At 38.0% G+C, this 19,094-nt stretch overlaps 1 protein-coding gene across 16 annotated transcripts in view; it reads left to right on the top strand.

Annotated features, from left to right (window-relative positions):
* LOC136435613 (cyclin-dependent kinase 17-like) overlaps window positions 1–19,094 on the top strand; it is a 100,652-nt gene that overhangs the window by 7,421 nt on the left and 74,137 nt on the right. For all 16 annotated transcript variants that reach the window (XM_066429253.1, XM_066429248.1, XM_066429245.1 and 13 more), the window contains exon 2: window positions 5,244–5,533. In XM_066429253.1, coding sequence (XP_066285350.1) covers window positions 5,416–5,533 — 118 coding nt within the window. In that variant the 5' untranslated portion in view covers window positions 5,244–5,415. The remainder of the gene's footprint in view (window positions 1–5,243; window positions 5,534–19,094) is intronic.

The raw sequence follows: 19,094 nt of genomic DNA, 5'->3' as shown, positions 1-19,094 counted from the left end.
CAGGTAACAAGATGCCAAAATTAGTTACTCAAGAAACTGGATAAAATTTTGAAACAGTCAGACGTTTCAGACAGCATCCGCTACCTTTCGTCAGTGACTGAGGAAAGATCTGGCAGAACCAGGTTTTATACCAAAACTCTGAAAAGATATGTTATGCGTGATCGTTATAATCTGAATCGTATGCTGAGCATTCATGCTCACAAATAATTCGATTTATTTTGCTGAAACGGGTCGAACCGTTTTACATTTTGAATCATGAACAGGGCCTTACATATACTGTAATTCTTGTTTCTTTCACTGTAACTTTATGTTTACGGGTTTTCACCGTCACCTGTGTACCCTGAACTTATCATCACGGTGAAAAACCCTTGATTATTTATGATTCCTTCACACATCTATTCTGTTAATCACTTGCCGCCATCGTGAAGTTGAAGTTCATTGAAAATGTCAATTTTCCTTATGTGAAATTTTTCTACCGTGAAGATAAAGTGAATTACTGTACCTTTCTATGACCCTAGTTCATGCAAAACCCTTTTCTGATATTCTAACTCTAGCTCTTACTACTGTAAATGCCTTTAGGTTTGTGTGATTTTTATTTCGTGCTAAGGCGATAATGGAGTGTTTGCGGTGGTTTAAAGTTTGCGGCAGCACTATAGTCACACACTGCTACAGTATTGGACAAAAATGTTTGCGGTGGTTTTAAGTACCCAGCGAAATGGCTGCCGCGAACATAAAACCACTGCGAACATTTCTGCATTTACAGTATCATGTTGGATTTTAGAAACTGTACTTAGCTCTGTGGGAAATGTTGTGATTGATAGTGAGCTATAGCAGACCTCCAATCTCTTGACTCCTGTAATTCCGTTGACCCACTTCCCAACATGGTAACTGCATTAGCAAGCCTCTAAATCTGTCATTTGGGTTTTACCCCGGTTCCGAAACAAAGTACACCTACTACGGAAAGAGGCCATAAAACCGTAATTGAATCTCGGGGTTCATGAAATAATCATGGAAAGTTTCGAACTTTTTCTCTGTAGTTTTGGTCCGCAGGAAATTTGGAAACTTTTCTCATCACCGGATAGGAGGACTGTATGATTAAGAATTTATAACAGTGTGCATGTGTTCTTGTAAGTGGGTCAGTGTGTAGACTTGTTCAATACCCAGTGGAAATTAAAGATACTGTAAATTGTTTTAAAGGCATCCAGAGAATTTTTATGAGGCTTGAAACTTAAATTAAAAAAACCCTCAAATTTCTAGTCATTCCTACACATAGTAAGTTTTAATAACACTATACCATCACATATCGAAATTAAATGAGCAAAGATACGATGTCGTTGTGTGGTGAGAACTGATAGAAAATCCAATCCCTAATAGACAGTGATCCTGACTGTCCATCATGATTAGCGGTTTGACCAATGACAGAGTAACTGCATGTCAAATCTTTGCATTTTTATATTTTAATTTTGCATTTCTAGGTTTTGACTGAGTCGGGCGGGGCTATGGTATCTACAGTATTTACAGTTGGCGCGTGAAACTAAAAGATCACCATGTAGATTATTTTTGTGCCGTTTTTGCGCACTTTTGATAAAAAATCCAAACGCAAATGTGGTAAACAGTGGCATTAATTCTTCAATTTCATGAAGATTACAGCAACTAGAATATTTCCAGTTTTCAAGTCTCGTAAAATGCTCTGGGTGCCTTTAAGTTTGCAGGGGCTTAATTTTAGCGGTAGGAACAGGGTGCAGTGTTTAAACTAAAGTTTGCTGTTGAAACAACTGTTGTAATGCAATCCAAAACATAGAAGTACGCTGAGTCCACACCGTCCTGAGTTTGTGGTGAGAGGTCAAGCAAAAATAAAACCAAGATGTGAATATTTCACCACGTACAGTACACAGCACATAGAATAGAGATGTGTCAGGGCCAGGTCACACATACTTTCTCTCCGAATAAAAATTTCTGCCCTGTCTATAAAATTTCTGCCCATCCCTTTAAAGTCTCTGCATCTATTTTCTTACAAAAATTGTATGAAATTATTAAAAAATTAGAGCCCTTTTTCTGTTGAGCTTTGTAAACAATAGTTAATTGCAATACTGTGAGGATTACTCTAAATGCATTTAAGTCCGCGTAGTTTTTATTTCGCGCTAAGGCGAAAATAGAGTGTTCGCAGTGGTTTTAAGTTTGCGGCAGCGCTATACTATAGTCACACACTGCTACGGTATTGGACAAAAATGTTTGCGGTGGCTTTAAGTTTAAGTTTGTGGTGAAACGGTCGCCCTGAAAACCGCGAATATTAATTATTATTCCACCACGAACATTTCTGTATTTACAGTATTTCATTTCAAACGTGGGATTGAATTAAAAGTATAAAAGAAAAGGGGAGGGTCATGACCATTTTGACTGTTTTGTCCTAAAATGTTGCTACGTAACTTACAGTTTCCAGATTTCAATTGTCTTTCCAAGTTAAATAGTTTAACCTTTTGCTGGGATAGAATCTTGCATAGAAAACGGGTTTAAAAGAACCAGTGTTAGGAGTTTTGAAGAGCATTGACTGACACACCTGTGGAAACATGTTTTTTTACTCAGCCAATCAGGAATGTGAGTCATAAATCAGCAGCCAATCAGGTCACAAGTTTGTTGATCACTTCAGATTCTTCATTGACAGGATTTTATAGCTGAAACATGAGCTATGTTACTATGTATGTAGTGACATGTGGTGTATGTTCTATTTGTTGTGTGGTTTTCAGTGAGTGTTTGGCTGAACGTACCATCAACAGGGATATGCCTACGAATTCAAATTTACAGAAAATGCAGCTTTCAGGTTTAAAAACTTTTAGCATGGCAAATGATACTGTACTGTACATCTTGAAATACTCGCTGTGGTTTTATTTTCACTGTTGAATCATAACCTTAGTCCGGGCAAGCCGCCCGATATGATGATGATGATGTTTAATCATGATACCACGAACATGTATATTATTATGATAGAAGTTCTGCTACTGTACTGTAGAACTAGAACTGTTTCAGCTGCAAACTTAAAACAATATGAAAACCTTTTTTTCCTCCTACTGTAAATTTGAAATTGAGTCCCTGCAAAAATAGATCAAGTTACAGTACTTACATCATACAGCTATTGTAAATGCATTTAATTTCGCGTTTTTATTTCGCACTAAGGGGAAAATGGAGTGTTCGCGATGGTTTTAAGTTCGCGCCAGTGCTATACTCACATACTGCTACATTATTGGACAAAAATGTTCGCGGAGGTTTTAAGTTTGCCGTAAAACGGTCGCCGTGAACATAAAACCACCGCAAACATTTCTGCATTTACAGTATCCTATTATCAGACTCAGAGAAGAAGCAGAAGATTTGGATTCTATTTCTACCCTGTTATTGACTTGATGAGTTTGAGAGCGTGTCGCTTCATTGAGGCCATCCAGGCGTGAAGACGGCAGTCAATACTCGTCAATTGATCGGGAATTGGTTACAACCAGCCTATCGCGAAATCAAGTGGTCTGGGCATCCGACATGGCGGCGATTGATGATTGGGTGGGGTCGGTCAACGCGGAAAGGATCTTGGTTCCCGTCCACCTGCTAGATATTTGTGCAGGTTAAATGAATGTAGCATTCTGTCTGCAACTTTGGACAAAGGCTAGATCTCTTCTCATTTTGCAGACTTCATACCATATAACTATAAGGCTGTGCAATCAAATTTTGTTTTGTACACCTAAATTTTTAGGTTAGGTGCACCAGTGCACCTACTGTAATTCTTGTATCTTTCACTGTAACTTTAAGTTCACGTTTTCACGGTCTCCTCTGTACCGTGAACTTATCATCACTGTGAAAAAAACTTGTTATTATTTATGATTCCTTTACACATCCCCTACTCTTCTCGATAAGTGTGTTGGGTTCTTTTACGTGCAGATCTAGGTTTGACGCTTGAGAGGCAGCTTGAGTAGGCAGGAAACTATGTACTCTTCAAGCTACCACAATGTACTCTTCAGTACAAACCTGGTGTGTTACGCAGGTTATGTGGTGTACTGGGTATGCAATAGAAACAATTTTCTCCCCACATCTACTTGGTGACGAATGTGCCTATTTAGTATGCCATGAAGCATTTCTGCCCAAATGGGCTGAAAAACAAATTTTTTAGAATCATTTTCTTAGGTCTTGAAAGTTTGGTCTAAGACGGCCTTGCCAAAAATAGACTAAGGGTAAATTTCAAGGATGAATAGATTACAATGACGACAGCACCAAATGGTTTTAAACACCTTTATTACAAATGTACGTGCTAGACAATATATTATATAATAATTGTTTAGCAGCCTGTTGACGTCATTGTTTACGTCAATAGCTGTTGTTTTCGAACACCCTGCTCTAAAATTAATGTAGTAAACAACAAGTATCAGTAGTAGACTATGAAATGTCAAAATTAAATGTATTATGCATAGCTAGAATTGTAACTGTCATTCCATATTTTTCTTTTGCAATATTATTGTTATGAAGACTTGCAAATATGAGTTGTGCTGGTCTCATTTATGTTTGTGAGTGGGTAGGTGAGTTTTACAGAATGTGATTTTTTACCTTCGCAAAGAAGGTCATGTTTCGGGTGCTGTTTGGGGTTGGTGTTTGTTTGTTTGTTTCTGGACTGTATAATACGAGAAGCTGTGGATAGATCCTTATATTATAACATTTTGTTTATGGGTAGGTCTCAGCAATATGACGGATAAACACGGTTATAGAACACCTATTGGCTTTCTGTGGAACTGCAGCAGAACCTTCGGTTTTCATATCTTGTGACGTGTTCTAGACATGGTATGGTCATGATTTTTTCACGAAGAAGTTGTTTAGGTCTGGGCCACCTAGCAGCTTTTTGTGAACTGCAGGGGCTTATTTTGATTGAGACTTTGAAAGCGAGTTATTCAAGAAAGGGTTGTTGGATCATCACTGATTTTCGGTATGTTGTTGTGTTTTAGGGTATTGTGGTTTTGTGGTTGAACGTTAAACGCTAGAACTTAATCCACCCATACAACAGCTGCTTATTGATGTATTGCCATGATATTTTGTATCTTGGCCTACCAAAGAAATGATTACATTTTCAGTCCCCTAGTGACTTTCTAAGTATTGCAGCAGATGATTCTGTGTTCTACTACCTTTTAGAGAGCTGCATATGTATGTGTATGAAATGCTTGATGCACAATAGGAAACTTGATACAGAGGTTTGACTGTCGTTTCTTCTTTCCTTACAGATATTACAACTTCAAAGCCCTGAAGTCGTTGATTGAGAAAAACGAACAAATAAACAAACAAACAAGGAACTGAGAGCAGTCGCGAATTAAGCTTCGAAGGAGCTTTGAAAAACCAACCAACCAGCCATCTTCGTGTAAGTGGGACAAAAGGAAGGAAGGAAAGAAACAGAAGATGAAGAAAATCAAGCGGCGGTTGTCTCTGACGCTCCGCGGCGGGAGGGGCGTGGACGAAAGCCTGTCGGAACTGGCCGAGAGTATGAACATAGAAGAAAGCAACGCCAAGGATAACGGTAGGACGCAATCACTATTTCATAGTTGAAAGAGCAAAAGAGGGGTGATTGGGAAAAAGAAGAAAGAAAAAATGGAACGAAAGAAGAAAACAGACATTGGATGGATGGATGAATGAATGAATAAATAACATATTTTGATAGATATTTAAATATTTTATATTTATGAAATTTCTGTTGTGTTTTCGTAAACCATAATTTTTGAATTTTCAAAATGTTTTCAAAACAATGAAATGTTATCAAACTCTTGAATTGTCTGGTGGAATAATTAATCTAAGTAAAAACAAAGGACCAGATTTTACCATTAAACAGAGTGCAAAAAATGACACTTTTTCCATTCATGATATTGTTATGAGTGTTTTTCACTGCATTATTTTTGGGGTCATGTTTTGAATACATCCATATGAAGCACTAACTTGACATCAAATAATTTCACTTTTCACAGTTCACCAATAACTCACATGTATATTTCTGCATGGCTGAATTTTTCCATCATTTTTTGTAGGAAATGATTATGTAGGAATTTCTAATATCTGTGTCTAGACTCCTGAAAGGTCAAAGACCCCAATCATATGCAAATACATCAATTTTTATTCCAGTCTTTTTTTTACCAAGAAAAGGGCAAAGGAAATATTAATTATGCATGTATTACTACCTACTAACTGCATTTTTTGCTGTTAGTGGATCCATTGCTTCAAACTGATTTGCATATTTTTAAAGTGTGCACCTGTCATCCATGACCAAATATGGAAATTGGAATGTTTCCTGGATTTTGCTTTATGCTCTTAAGGTCAATGACCCTAATTACCCCATTGATGGCTTTTAGTACATGGAGGTATTGCGTAATGGCCGTAAAGCCGCGTTTTGTGGGAGTCGTAAACCGTTATCTGTCGTATCGTACATTAACTTTGATGAAAATACACATCCGAAGTTCAATTCATGTTTTTATGATATTGAGCAATGTATTGCTTGAGTTGTTTTTATGATATTCATGAATGATAATTTGCAATGTAAAATTTCATTTGTCAAAGTGAATATACATGTACAGTAGGGGTTAACATGAAAATTGATATTAGTATTGATATTATGGCGTAATAATATTGATATCGTATTGACTATGACTTGTGTAGGGTGATAAAACTAAAAATTAAAAGAAATGTACATTTCATAATCTCTATTTCATTTATTTAATTGAGTTAAAAACCAAGCTCAGTTCAGATTGACAAAATACTAAAATCAATTGCTAACTTAAGTATTATGCCATCTAAAATTTAAAAAAAGACTTTTTAACTGTAGATACATTTTGTCAAGACTTTTTATGATTAAAGTAAAGAAAATATTTTATATGTTATATTGTCACATAGGGTTTATATTGAATTGTTCATGAGTTATATTTTTCAGTATACACTTGGGGGCTTTATATGAAGTGTAATAAAGGAAATGGAATATATCTGGTTTCAAGGCCAAAATGTCAGTAGCGAAGCAGAAATTGGTTTTGTTTGAAGAATGGTAATGTGTTTGCATGGTCAATATTCCATCCTCCGTCAAATTCATTGCATTTGTAAATATAGACAAGAGTAGAATTTCGTGCACGTTGAAATGGTAGTAGATTTAACAAAGGAATGAAAGGATAATCATTGTTTGAATTGTGTAAAACAGACAAATCTGTACAAGTGACCATCTCTACATATAGACCACCTGGCGTATGTGACCACTCTTTGGCAGTCCCTTAGGCCACACCAATCTAATTTCTTGGTTAACAGATTTTTTTTTAAATTTTAGCAAAAAAGAAAAATCATGAAAAAAGAAGTCTGGGTGAAAACTTGCACCTGACCCTGTTCACTCCCTGAAATTGTGTGCACCAAAGTACAAACTTTCTTCTGAGATTCTGTTGATTTTCTAGTCTAGCATTTTTTCAAAAATTCCGTTAACCAAGAAATTAAAATGGTGTGGCCTTAGAAGTTAGATGATTTTTCCCACTGACACAAGCATTCAGAATCCTGTCTACATGTATAGTGACCACCTGTCTACATAGACCAGATTTTATCGGTCCCCTTACTGGTCTTCTTGGTCAGTTTCGACTATAGAAAATCATTTTGCCCTATATGCAAAACTCAGTCAACACACATTTCAACATGCGTAACATCAGTATTGGGTCTCCAAGAATGTACAATCCTTGTTTACAAGAAGCCAAGCTATTTCACTCATGCATATTTTTACTGTTTTCTACAACATACATAACATGCATGACATGAGCTGAATTTCATCTATGCAAATACCATGTACTATACCGTAGCATTGATGGTCTCTAAAAGTCTAAAGCATTAGGACACCATTTTGAAGTTTTTGTTGAAAGAACTGTTACAAAGTGATGCTATGCAAGAAAAACAATGAATCGATGTGATGTTTTTGCAGCCAACTGTAAAAACCGCAAGCACAAAACCACCGCAAATATTTCACAATTTACCGTATGCCGTTAACATTTACACGTACTTGTTTAAACACTGGTCAAGAGCTTTGGAGCAAATTTGGTCATTTCCGTAGATCAGGTATTTACCAGTTGTTGCAGCCATATTTGGGCAATGTGGATAAAAGCCTAGTCAGTGTGGGTGGATATAGGACACTGGACAATATGTTTTTGCACAAGATAATGTAATCTTCATGTAATATATGGGTAGACACTTTGCTTGTAATCAAAGCAGACGCGTGGTAGTAATTTGTTCCCTCAGGGAAGGAGGTTTGTAACCTCCGACGTGGGTACTGTTTTTGTCTATGTTTGTGTTTGTGTGTTTGCAGCTAGATCTCAAGATTGTTTTGGTGGATTTGTTTTAATTTCGTCATGTTACTGAGATCCTGATAAAACATGGTGATTTGGGGAACGGTAGAAATATTTTCAGGTTTTGAAGAATTATACTTTATAGATCAACACCCCTATCTTGAAGGTAATGCCCAGAACGTGAGATCAAAACTGGAAGTTCTGCTGCAGTACCTTAGAAGGCTGCTAGGGGACCATTATATGAATCATGTCTTCATTTCGCAGCTCCTACCAACATACCAGATATTGCAAAGATTCATCCGTACCTTGTTGAGTAATGCTGTTTTTACAATACAATACAAACAAACAGAACAGAAAAACACACATACCCGAAAACATAACCTTCTTGGCTTAAATGCCCACAAAATAATCAGAATGTTTTCTTCTGATTTGTATTGCAATTAATATGTAGAATACGACAGTGACTGTGTAATGAAAATAGAAAAAAAGGCCACATACTTTTGATCTAAAGGCCAAATTTGTTCGGACAATTTCCCATCCCAATCTGGTCTTGCATAAGTTGTTTACCATTTTCTCACAGCAAGATTTGATGCAATAACAGAACGCTTCTGCGTTTTTCTAGGAAATGTATTTTTGGATTGTGTGGGTTGGTTTCCAGTGTGCACTTCAAAGATACCCACGCACTGAAGATATAAGTCCCCTTCCGAGAGATCAAACGCTTTACCGCTACCTCAAATAGCGAGTGGGCGCGTAACGGCGTGGGAGAAAAATACAGATGTGTGTATCATAAACTTAGTCAGCAACCACTTTGGGAAGACCTTGGTATTATCTTGTCTTTGATGGTCGCCCTTTTATCTTATCTATGACTGATCGGCAAGGTTGCCTTGTAAGCGTCAAACTTATGTTATAGATACAGCACCAAACATTTCCTTGGTTACGTTTGTTGTCTGATTATCTTAGGCATAATTTGGTTTAGCCTCTGTTGCAGACTCTTTCCGACTGCTTTCTTTTTCAAGTAAGCGTTTTCTTATGTAAAAATGTAATAAGAAAATACAGCTGGAAGGAGTCTAATGTGGTTAGGAATGATGTCTTATTTGATGTCAATATAGTGCCGTCCGTGTGGTGCAGTGGTAGATCACTCGGCTGTTAAACAATGGGTCCCCGGTTCGTATCCCGGTGTGCCCAGAGACATGTCCGGACTTGCGCCCCGACGTTGTGCCCTTGGGAAAGGCACTTAACACAACTTTCCTCACTTCACTCAGGTGTAAATGAGTACCTAGCTCATCTAGGGTTAGGGATGTCCCTGGGATAGGACGTTAAATGGAGGTCCCGTGTTTGGGGAGAGCCACACCCCGCGCACGTTAAAGAACCCACCACACCTTTCGAAAAAGAGTAGGGGCATGCCCCGGTGTGCGATGGTCCAAACCTTACAGTCCGGTCTGGGATGACATCTTGAAAAGGTGATAGTTCACCTGTTATGTCAATCCTTCCACAAATGTGGTAAATCGAAATGAATAGATAAATAAATATGGAAGTATAAACTTGTTTTAGGACACTAGTGACTGCAAAAGCTGTAGCTACCGTAAAATCCCTGTTTATGTACGCACTTTTTAAACTTTCCGAGTTGCAAGCAGGTGCTCCAGGCCGACGCAAAAGTTGGGGTGCGTACGTTAGGTGGGGTTCTTCCTCGGAAAAATCGCATATCAGCACGAGAGTACGGTGCATCTTCATGCAAATGAAGTGTGGAATGCTACCACACAATCAATCAGTAACAAAGAATAAACAATACATAACATTATATTTGAATTGTTTGATATTTTCTACCCAGAAACATTTTCTCAGTAACCCTTTAAGTCGGTAAACATCATCGGAAGGATGATCATGTCAACCTCTTAACTATCCACCGAAATGCTGGAGAGGGGGTCCGTACGTAAGGAGGGTTTTTCCCCTGAACGTTTTAACTCACTGAGTCAGGCCCGCAATTGTCCCCAAATTGGGAGTGCGTACGTTAGGAGGGGTGCGTACATAAATAGGAATTTTACGGTAAATTATTCCCCCTTTTGCCGAATTCTATGATCCATACCCCCGTAGGAAGGCCTGGTGGCGGCTACACACAACTGGCCTTGCTATTGATGGTCAACATAGACCAAAACAATGGCCACTATTGTGATAACAACAGAAATTATTATGTAAATAGTATCCTAGATAAGAACAATATAGGTGATAGCAACAGCACTTAACACCTATGATAGATAGAAGTGCCTTTTCCCTGCCAGACTTCTATCAATGACAAATAACGAGTGAACCCCAAACAATTGCTTGTTGATAACATGTTCATCGGGCAAAACCAAGGAGGCCGGATCTCTAAAATATGTATCAAAAATATAATTTTGAAACTCATTTTACAGTAATTTCTATACATGATTAGTTCAAACAACACCATCACAATGTATAGCGACGACCATGATGCAAAAATATGACGTTGTTGCGATGTGAGAACTCACTGAAAATCGTTGCTAGAGTTTTTTGTAGGCATGCAAAACTAAGGGGATCATCATACCGCATGTTTTTGTGCGGTTTTAAAATGCTTGAAAAGAATGATGTTATTATGCAAATGAGCTAAACAATGTTAGTAAATGTCACAACCATAGATCTAAAGATTTCAGCATTTTTTTGCTTCCATTTTTTGGGCCCTAATATTGCTTTGGGCCCCTTTAACCCAAGTGAAGCGAATACTTGCTTGGTCCGTATTCACACTAATCATACCCATGGAGACTATAGATCTGTAGTTTGCACAGGTCGTTACTCACGTCTAATGGACAGTTGACCTCTAGGCTGCTGCCAAGGTCGCAAACCCAATAACGGACAAGTCAAGTCCAGTTCTAGAGAGGTTATTGGAATCGGAGTATTGATGTTAAAATTGGTGAATTTTGGGTGATCAATTTACAAAATGCTTGGAAGAGTTCCTTCTTTTTCATGTCCCACACAAATGTTGTTTTTTTTTTCGAGAAGAAGATGGAAAAACGAGGAAAAAAAACTAAAGTTGTTATGTATACTCTAGGAAGGGGGAGGGGGCATTGCAAGATTTCTTTGCTGGATCTTGCTTGAAATGAATGGCATTTTCATAAAATGTAGTTAGAGAAGAACATTTTGAGGAAAAAAAATTGATGTTCTGAGTTTTTCTCTGAAATTGTTGTTTCTTAGTTAGTTTAAAAAAGAAAAGCCATATCTAGTCTTGGAATCATCCTTACAACATCCCCACATCTTAATGGAATAGCCCTCAAAATCAATCAGATATACTTGTTAGCAGTGCAAGGTCAACATCAAAATGGTCCTTCTCGAAATCTCTAGTTTGAAAGTCAAGGTGACAAGAAAATGCGTGTAATCTTGAACTTGAAGGTTGATACTTGACATCATCCCTCAAGAATTTCTCTTATCTAAGGTCTTAGCTATAGGTGTTTTTGTCAGAAACAACTTCTCAAGTCTTGTCTCAAATTGCAAGCAACATTACAACATAGAATCGCTGAAAAAATCTGTAGCTTTAAAGTAGCCTTTTTGTCTTCCGATTAATTTACTTACAGCATTACTTTGAAAAGAGGGGAACTTACTAATAGACTAAGTTTAGAATTGTAGAAGTTCTTATAAGTTATAGTATAGAATGATGTAGAAAATCGTCCCTAGCAACTTTTAGATGATGTAAATTGAGTTTTCACTGCACAGTGAAAATCAAAATTCACGGTTAACTTAAAACAACTGTAGTAACGCAGTGCAATGAAGAGCATATTTTCATCAATTTGTAGTGAGACGTTTTCGGGAAAATCTTGAAAATGAAGCTGTTGTGAATATTTCATAATCTGCGGTCCTTATATTATCAAAGACAGGCTTTTGCATATCTTGACCGGCAAGGTAATGCTTATATGTCTGATGACTTTCAAACAGTTTGTGACTTAAACTAATCTTCGTTTTCCCTTTTTTACATACCTTTGTCTGAAATCCTTTTGCGATCCTTCGATCAGTATCTTGTAATCTACGGATACTGTATTGTAATATAGTAGCGTGTTGAAAAAAACACTGTAGCTCAAATTCTTAGACTGATCAGGAAATACTGTACATATCTCTGCCAGAAATTTGTCTACCGCAATTCCTGGATTAGCCAAAGGTATGGTAATTGATACATTACAAGATTACAGTGAAGTGAAATCACACCTTGATACCACTGCAATCTGTAGTAAATGTTACTGTAAATGCAGAAATGTTTACGGTGGTTTTATGTTTCGTTTCACCGCGAACTTAAACCCCAGCGAACATTTTTGTCCAATACTGTAGCAGTATGTAACTATAGCGCTGCCGCAAACTTAAAACCATCGCAAACACTCCATTTTCTCCTTAGCGTGAAATAAAAACCATGCAAACTTAAATGCATTTTACAGTAGCCCTCAAATTGTACCACATGCTATTCAAGTACAGTTGCAATGTTCAATAGTCATAGAAATTTGCTGCACACTCGAACGGTTTACCTTGAAAAGAAACATTGCTACATTTCGTTGGAAAGTGTACAATTACTTTAAACATATAACTTTCCAGTCTTTTACTAGTGTCTTTCAATGTAGATGAATGGAATTTTCTCCTGAAACCAAATATCTTCCTGTTATTGTTGCCCTTTTGGCCCCGATGACTTCCTCTTTGAAAACAGATAGCCCTAAAATGACACTTTATGGTGGAGATTACACATGATATACACCTATCTAGATCTTCATATCCTTTTTTCTATGGATAGGATAAGATATCTTTGTAACATCATAATTTATGAACTGAAAAGGTTTGTTGAATTTTATTCCATTCTTGAAGTGTGGCTATTAAGATTTTATTTCCTTAAATACATAGCATAAGATATCTTTGTAGTATCATACCAACTGAAAAATTTTGTTGAATTTTGTTCCATTCTAGCAGTGTGGCTATTAAAATTTTATTACATAATACAGATTTAGTACGTTAGATTTATTTTTTATTTGAATACAATCATCTTAATATGTTTGCAAGCTTTGAGTAGCACTTTCCGAACATGTCCATCTGAAGTGTGGGTGTTATAGGGTTTCATTTGACCTTTTGTTTTGCGAAGGCTATCAGTATCAGGCTTTCCTATTATCTTACCTGAAGGGAAACCTTTAGCAAGACTTATGGTTACCTTTTAGCCTTGCCATTTTGAACTGATCCTTGCTTTGCATGGTACGGCCACGGATATTGAATCCTATGGATGCCATCACTTGTGCATTGCTTTTGGCATGATTTTGCGAAATAGATTTTGCTAGCCTATAGATTTTGTGGGTATCTTGAGTGTAGTTGCAGAAGTCAATAGTGAGCTAGCCTTGAGTGTAATAATAGTGATACTGGGCTACCACGTTTTTGTTTCGTTTCAAGGCATCCTCATTTGAGGTGAAGCATGATGCTTTTTCAAGCAGCTAGTGGTAGTGCAATACGACGTCGCTACGGCTCGCGTTTTTGACCAAGCACAGCGGGTCACCCCTACTCTTCTCAATAAGTGTGTTGGGTTCTTTTACGTGCAGAGGTTTGACGCTTGAGGCTAATGCATGAAGCTCCCTCATACACGGGCCGCCGGCTTTACGTCACCATCCGAAATGATGAATGCAATCCCTTACAACATGTCCGAGCTGGAGTCGACCCCTAGGATCGAACTCGTGCCCTAGGATCCATGGAATTTGATCCAGATGGCGATGCAGCGTGGTTGCGTTACGGCTTGCGCCGCGGGGACATGGGCTACCACAGTGCTTAGTTAGTGTCACTTTCTGACCTTCTTGAATACAGGAACAAAAGACAATGAATGTGATACCATGTTTTCTTACTTCAATCCTTGTTACAACTTTTATGGTGTCTCTTTTGAAAATTTAGCCATCTTGTTTCTTTTCGCGCTCTCAGTCTCACATTGAATTTAGAGTCTGCAGAGGATGTCATCCGTAATATTTACTTGCTGTGGCCTAACCTTTCAGAGGGATGTTATACACCTCTGCCCACCTGTTTGTAATTATGCCTTCAGGGCACTCATGATACCTGGATAAACTCTGAGCCGCTCTCACCTTTCCTGGTAGTTTTTTGTAAATCATCCACTTTCTGTGACGATATTTTTCAAATTTTTGGATGTGGCTGTTCATCTTTTTGACACGCTGAACTAATTTAAAGAGTTAACAAAATTTTAAATTTTTCAGCTCGGAACTTGTTTTTTTTTAGATTCAAACAGGTAAAAATTTACAAATTTGTGAATTTTTTTTGTTTCGGTTAAGAATATTATTAATAACGTTTTCTGTCGTTCTTTTTCAATTTTGTGACATTTTGTTTATAGCGGAAACGGTTTCTGCATACCGATGTAATTGACGTGTTAACAATGGATTTTCTGAGCTTAACTTTCTGGCAATTTTTCCGGGGGTGATGTTTCAAATTTCTGACATTTGCTTAGTGGCAGTTAACGTTTTTGGCATGCCGCGGTAATGGAAGGGAAAACAAGGGATTCTCGGAGCTCTCATTGCACAGGTGGATCGTTTAAACTCTTTGACAGGTATGCAAGAGGTCGTGACCTTTAAAAGATCGCTTGGATAAGGGGCTTCCTGCCACACTTGTTTGAATGCCCAAGTGCCTGATAATTGTTATGAAGGGACCAGTTGAAAGATAACAACCACTTCAAGCTTTGTCAAGATTTCGAGAAACATTTTAAGAAGTATTAACAAACAAATAAAGAAATTTTGAGGAAAGGATACGAGTGTAGCCTTACCTGATTGGTGGATGAGTTAATTTGTTTAGTTTGAAAGCCAATAAAAACCAGTGGTTCTATTGGTAAATATGCTTTATTTTTGGCGACAGTTGTGAACCGTCATTATAATTGTTAAAGTTGGAACCAAGAAGCTATTTACAAGAAGTTTATTGCAAGTTCATGCCCGTGGGCTAATTGCAAATACATGATAAAAACATAGGAAGAACATACATGCGTCAGTAAACTGTGTCTGATTTTGCTGTAACAATAGGTTACTGGTACTATATACAATTGTTGGCTATATCTAAATTAGCTGGGTTTGACATCCAACAATGGCTACTTGGCGAGTTACTGTAAATGCATTTAAATTCGCTTAGTTTTTATTTCCCGCTAAGGCGAAAATGGAGTGATGGTGGTTTTAACTTGGCGGCAGCGCTATAGACCCCGTTCACACTCATTTTTTTCAATCGCGATTGAAGTATAATCGCGATTGAATCGATACGATCGCGATTGATTTTTTCAGTGTGAACGCTCCCAATTGCGATTGGAACGATCCAAAACGATCCAATCGCGATTGGATTGTAACTACCTCCGGAGGTAGTTTGATTGGATTAATCGCGATCGGATCCAATCCAATCCTATCAAATTTTGAGTGTGAACGCAACTACGATTCATTCCATCGCGATCCACGGGGATTTCGGCCGGTTCAAGGCTAGGGTCGCAACTTACATAAGTAATGTACCAAGTACAATGTTTTCCCACCAATCGTCGCTTCATTCACGCTCCCAGATTGTCCTGTCTACAGCACTTGTCGCGTTCATTACCCGTTCTACAGCGAGGCCAATATACAAAAGCCTTCGTCGTTCACGCCTTCTCGCGATCATAGCCCGCCGATTGCGTTCCCTTCCACGGCTACAGAACATTCTCCAGAGATACAAAATCATCAAGAGTTGGGGGACTCCCGCCATTTTGTAGCAAGCGACGCCGAACCTTTGACTTCGTGCTTCAATCGCGGTCGGATCACGGCGTACTTTAATCCACTTGGCGAAAAGCAGTGTGAACGCAAAAGTTTCTTTACGTTCAATCGCGATCGGATCGAACAATCGCGATTATACTTCAATCGCGATTGAAAAAAATGAGTGTGAACGGGGTCATAGTCACATACTGCTACAGTATTGGAAAAAAATGTTCCAATCAAAATGAAACGTCCTATTTCAAAATGAAAGGAAAATAGTAATCTTTTGTGTAGTCACAAACTTGAGACGGTGACAACTCAGCTTGATGAATGTCTCCCTGTGTTTTGTTAAAACGTAACCTTTCAGAATTCTTTTCAAAGTTCTATTTATTATACAGACATGTTTATGTTAGCGGAAGACGTCTTTAACCTTTGGCTGTCTCAAAGTGTAAACTGCTCTTGTCTCTTGAGCGGACACAATTGGATTCGTTGGTTCTGGGAAATTTTAAGTAGAATTTTAGCAAGACTTGAAAACAGGGAAATTTGAAGTTGACTTTTCCATGAGGCTCTGTTTTCATGTTGATCTTTTCTCACAAAAAGAAAAAAAAATCAAGGAAATCGTAAAAAAAGGTCAACCTTGAAAAAACAATTTGAATACCAAGAAATTAAATTGGTATGGCTAAATTTATGACTATTCCATCACATACTTGAAGCAGGGGTTGTTAATGAAGATTTTCCTTACTTTCGAAATTTCAATACTTGATTGCACAAAAATGATGAATTTAAGAATTACAGATGAAAAAAACAGAAGAATTATGGAAAATAAACAGAAGAATTATTTGTAAAAATAGCTTTAAAACTATGAATAGGAAGTTGCATAACTGTATTTGATGATAACAGGAAAATGCTGGCAAACAAATGTAAAACAACGGAAAAAACTTTCAGTTTTCGATGGTAGGATTGCATTGTTTCAACATTTTTAGCCCCCTCCCACCATAAATCTTTCCTCAGCCCATCCCTACACAAAATGAAAGCAAAAAGAAGTCCTTTATTTCTGCAGGGTACTTTCTATGCAGTACTTTCTATACTTTCTAACTGAAGGGACCACCCTAAAGATTAATAAATAAATAAATATACACACTGTCATTTAGTGATAGATCAGGTGATTGACAGCACCCAGTGGGGGGTTCCTCTCTGCTTCAGACCTTATGACCTTGTCAAGGTCATGTCTGCAGAAATTGTCTGTATTCTAAAAGATAGATAGAAACTAAAGAGGAAGGGAGTCTTATCTTAGTTTTCTTACAAGCAAATGTGTATAGAACCAATTATGATATCGTAACTCAATTTTTTCTTCACGGTTGCTTAGATTTCACGGTGTAAGGAAAACGGACATTTCACTGAACTTTATCTTCACGGTGGCGGCAATTGATTTGCAGAACGTATCTGTGAAGGAATCATGAATAATAACAAAAGGTTTTTTTCACGGGGATGATAAGTTCATGGTACAGAGGTGACCATGAAAACAGTGAACATAAAGTTACAGTGAAAGAAACAAGAATTACAGTACTGTATAGATGCAGAAATTTTCGCGGTGGTTTTATGTTTGCGATTTTCGCGTCGACCGTTTCACCGCGAACTTAAAACCATCGCCAACATTTTTGTCCAATACTGTAGCAGTATGTGACTACAGCGCTGCCGCGAACATAAATCCACCGCAAACTCTTCATTTTCCCCTTAGCGCAAAATAAAAACCACGCAAATTTAAATGCATTTACAGTATCTGACAGTGATTTTAGGGTCCCTTCTACCCAGAATTTCAAATCGCGGTCACACTTCCGTGACCCTATGCTGGTCACACTTACCAGACAGACTTGGCAAAGGGGATCTATTTGCATTTCTCTGGCCCAAATATAGACATTCTAGTCCCGACCCGCGACACCCCTACTATAACCTGGGTACAAGACCACTGGGCTACAGTCGCTAATCCGTCAGCAAGGGCAGCAACTTGTCCCGCCATCACAGTTTAGCACACAGCCCCTTATTACAAGTTATTCTTTTTCGGTAGCTTATAATTTGCGATGCGGCTTCGCTAAAAAGGCTAGCGGCTTTGTTACAGCTCCATCTTGTAGCCAATCACACTGCGTCACCCCTGCACCTCTTGATAAGTGTGTTGAGTTCCTTGCAAACAGTAGTAAATATAGCCTGATTGAATCGCGCTTATAGCGGCCGCCCGTAACCGTTCAGCGCGAGCAGGGGCCATGAAAATCCCGGACAGCGGGAGTTTGCGTTATACAGACAAAAGTAAAAAGAGATTTTAGATGAAAAGACAAGACGGTTTTTTTAATGTACAAAGTCAAAGACTACAGTAGTACTGACCAAAAGACCTATCTAGTTACCAATCAATGCCTTTTTATGTTTCGCCAACGAACATATTGTTTTTGTCAGGTTTCTTCTTCTTCTTCTCCTTCTTCTCCTTCTTCTTCTTCTCCTGTCAAATCTTCAAATCGCTTCTTCTCGGTCGTCCGTTGACCAAATTAGCTGAAATTTGGTATGCAGGTAGAGTATGTGTATACCCCTAGACTCTTTTAAAATTTTTTGAAATATAAGTTTTTAAAATGATTTTATGGAGGTTTTTTGGTCATTTTCAGTCAAAAGTCGCACATGATGGCCTCCAGTGCCGTGGTGTTGAAAGCTGAGGACCTGAAATTTGGTTTAGTTGTGCATTGGATATTTACCCAAAGGACCCCATTATTTTTTTTTGGCATACACTACTTCAAAATGATTTATTTTGCAATTTTTTGATGCAATTTTTGGTTATTTTCTGTCGGGGCCAGCAAGAACTAGGTCATACTGTAACATAAGCCCTCCTACACTTCCCCTGTCTGGGACTTAAATTTATTTTTACTCATCTTAGATGCTAGGCCAAAGACTTGCACTTTGTTTTTCCACTTCATTTCAGTGTTAAAAGGTTGACGGTTACCAAGGGAAATATAAGCGCTGCTTTAGTCAAAGGCGGCAATTAGCCAATAGGAAGTTCTGGCCATGTTCGTGACCCATGTCTGATGAAGGTCAG

This window comes from Branchiostoma lanceolatum, chromosome 5 (assembly GCF_035083965.1).
Source record: "Branchiostoma lanceolatum isolate klBraLanc5 chromosome 5, klBraLanc5.hap2, whole genome shotgun sequence".
Classification (NCBI taxonomy): Eukaryota; Metazoa; Chordata; class Leptocardii; order Amphioxiformes; family Branchiostomatidae; genus Branchiostoma; species Branchiostoma lanceolatum.
The sequence above is the reverse complement of the archived record's forward strand: the minus strand, read 5'-3'. Positions and strand labels throughout refer to the sequence as shown.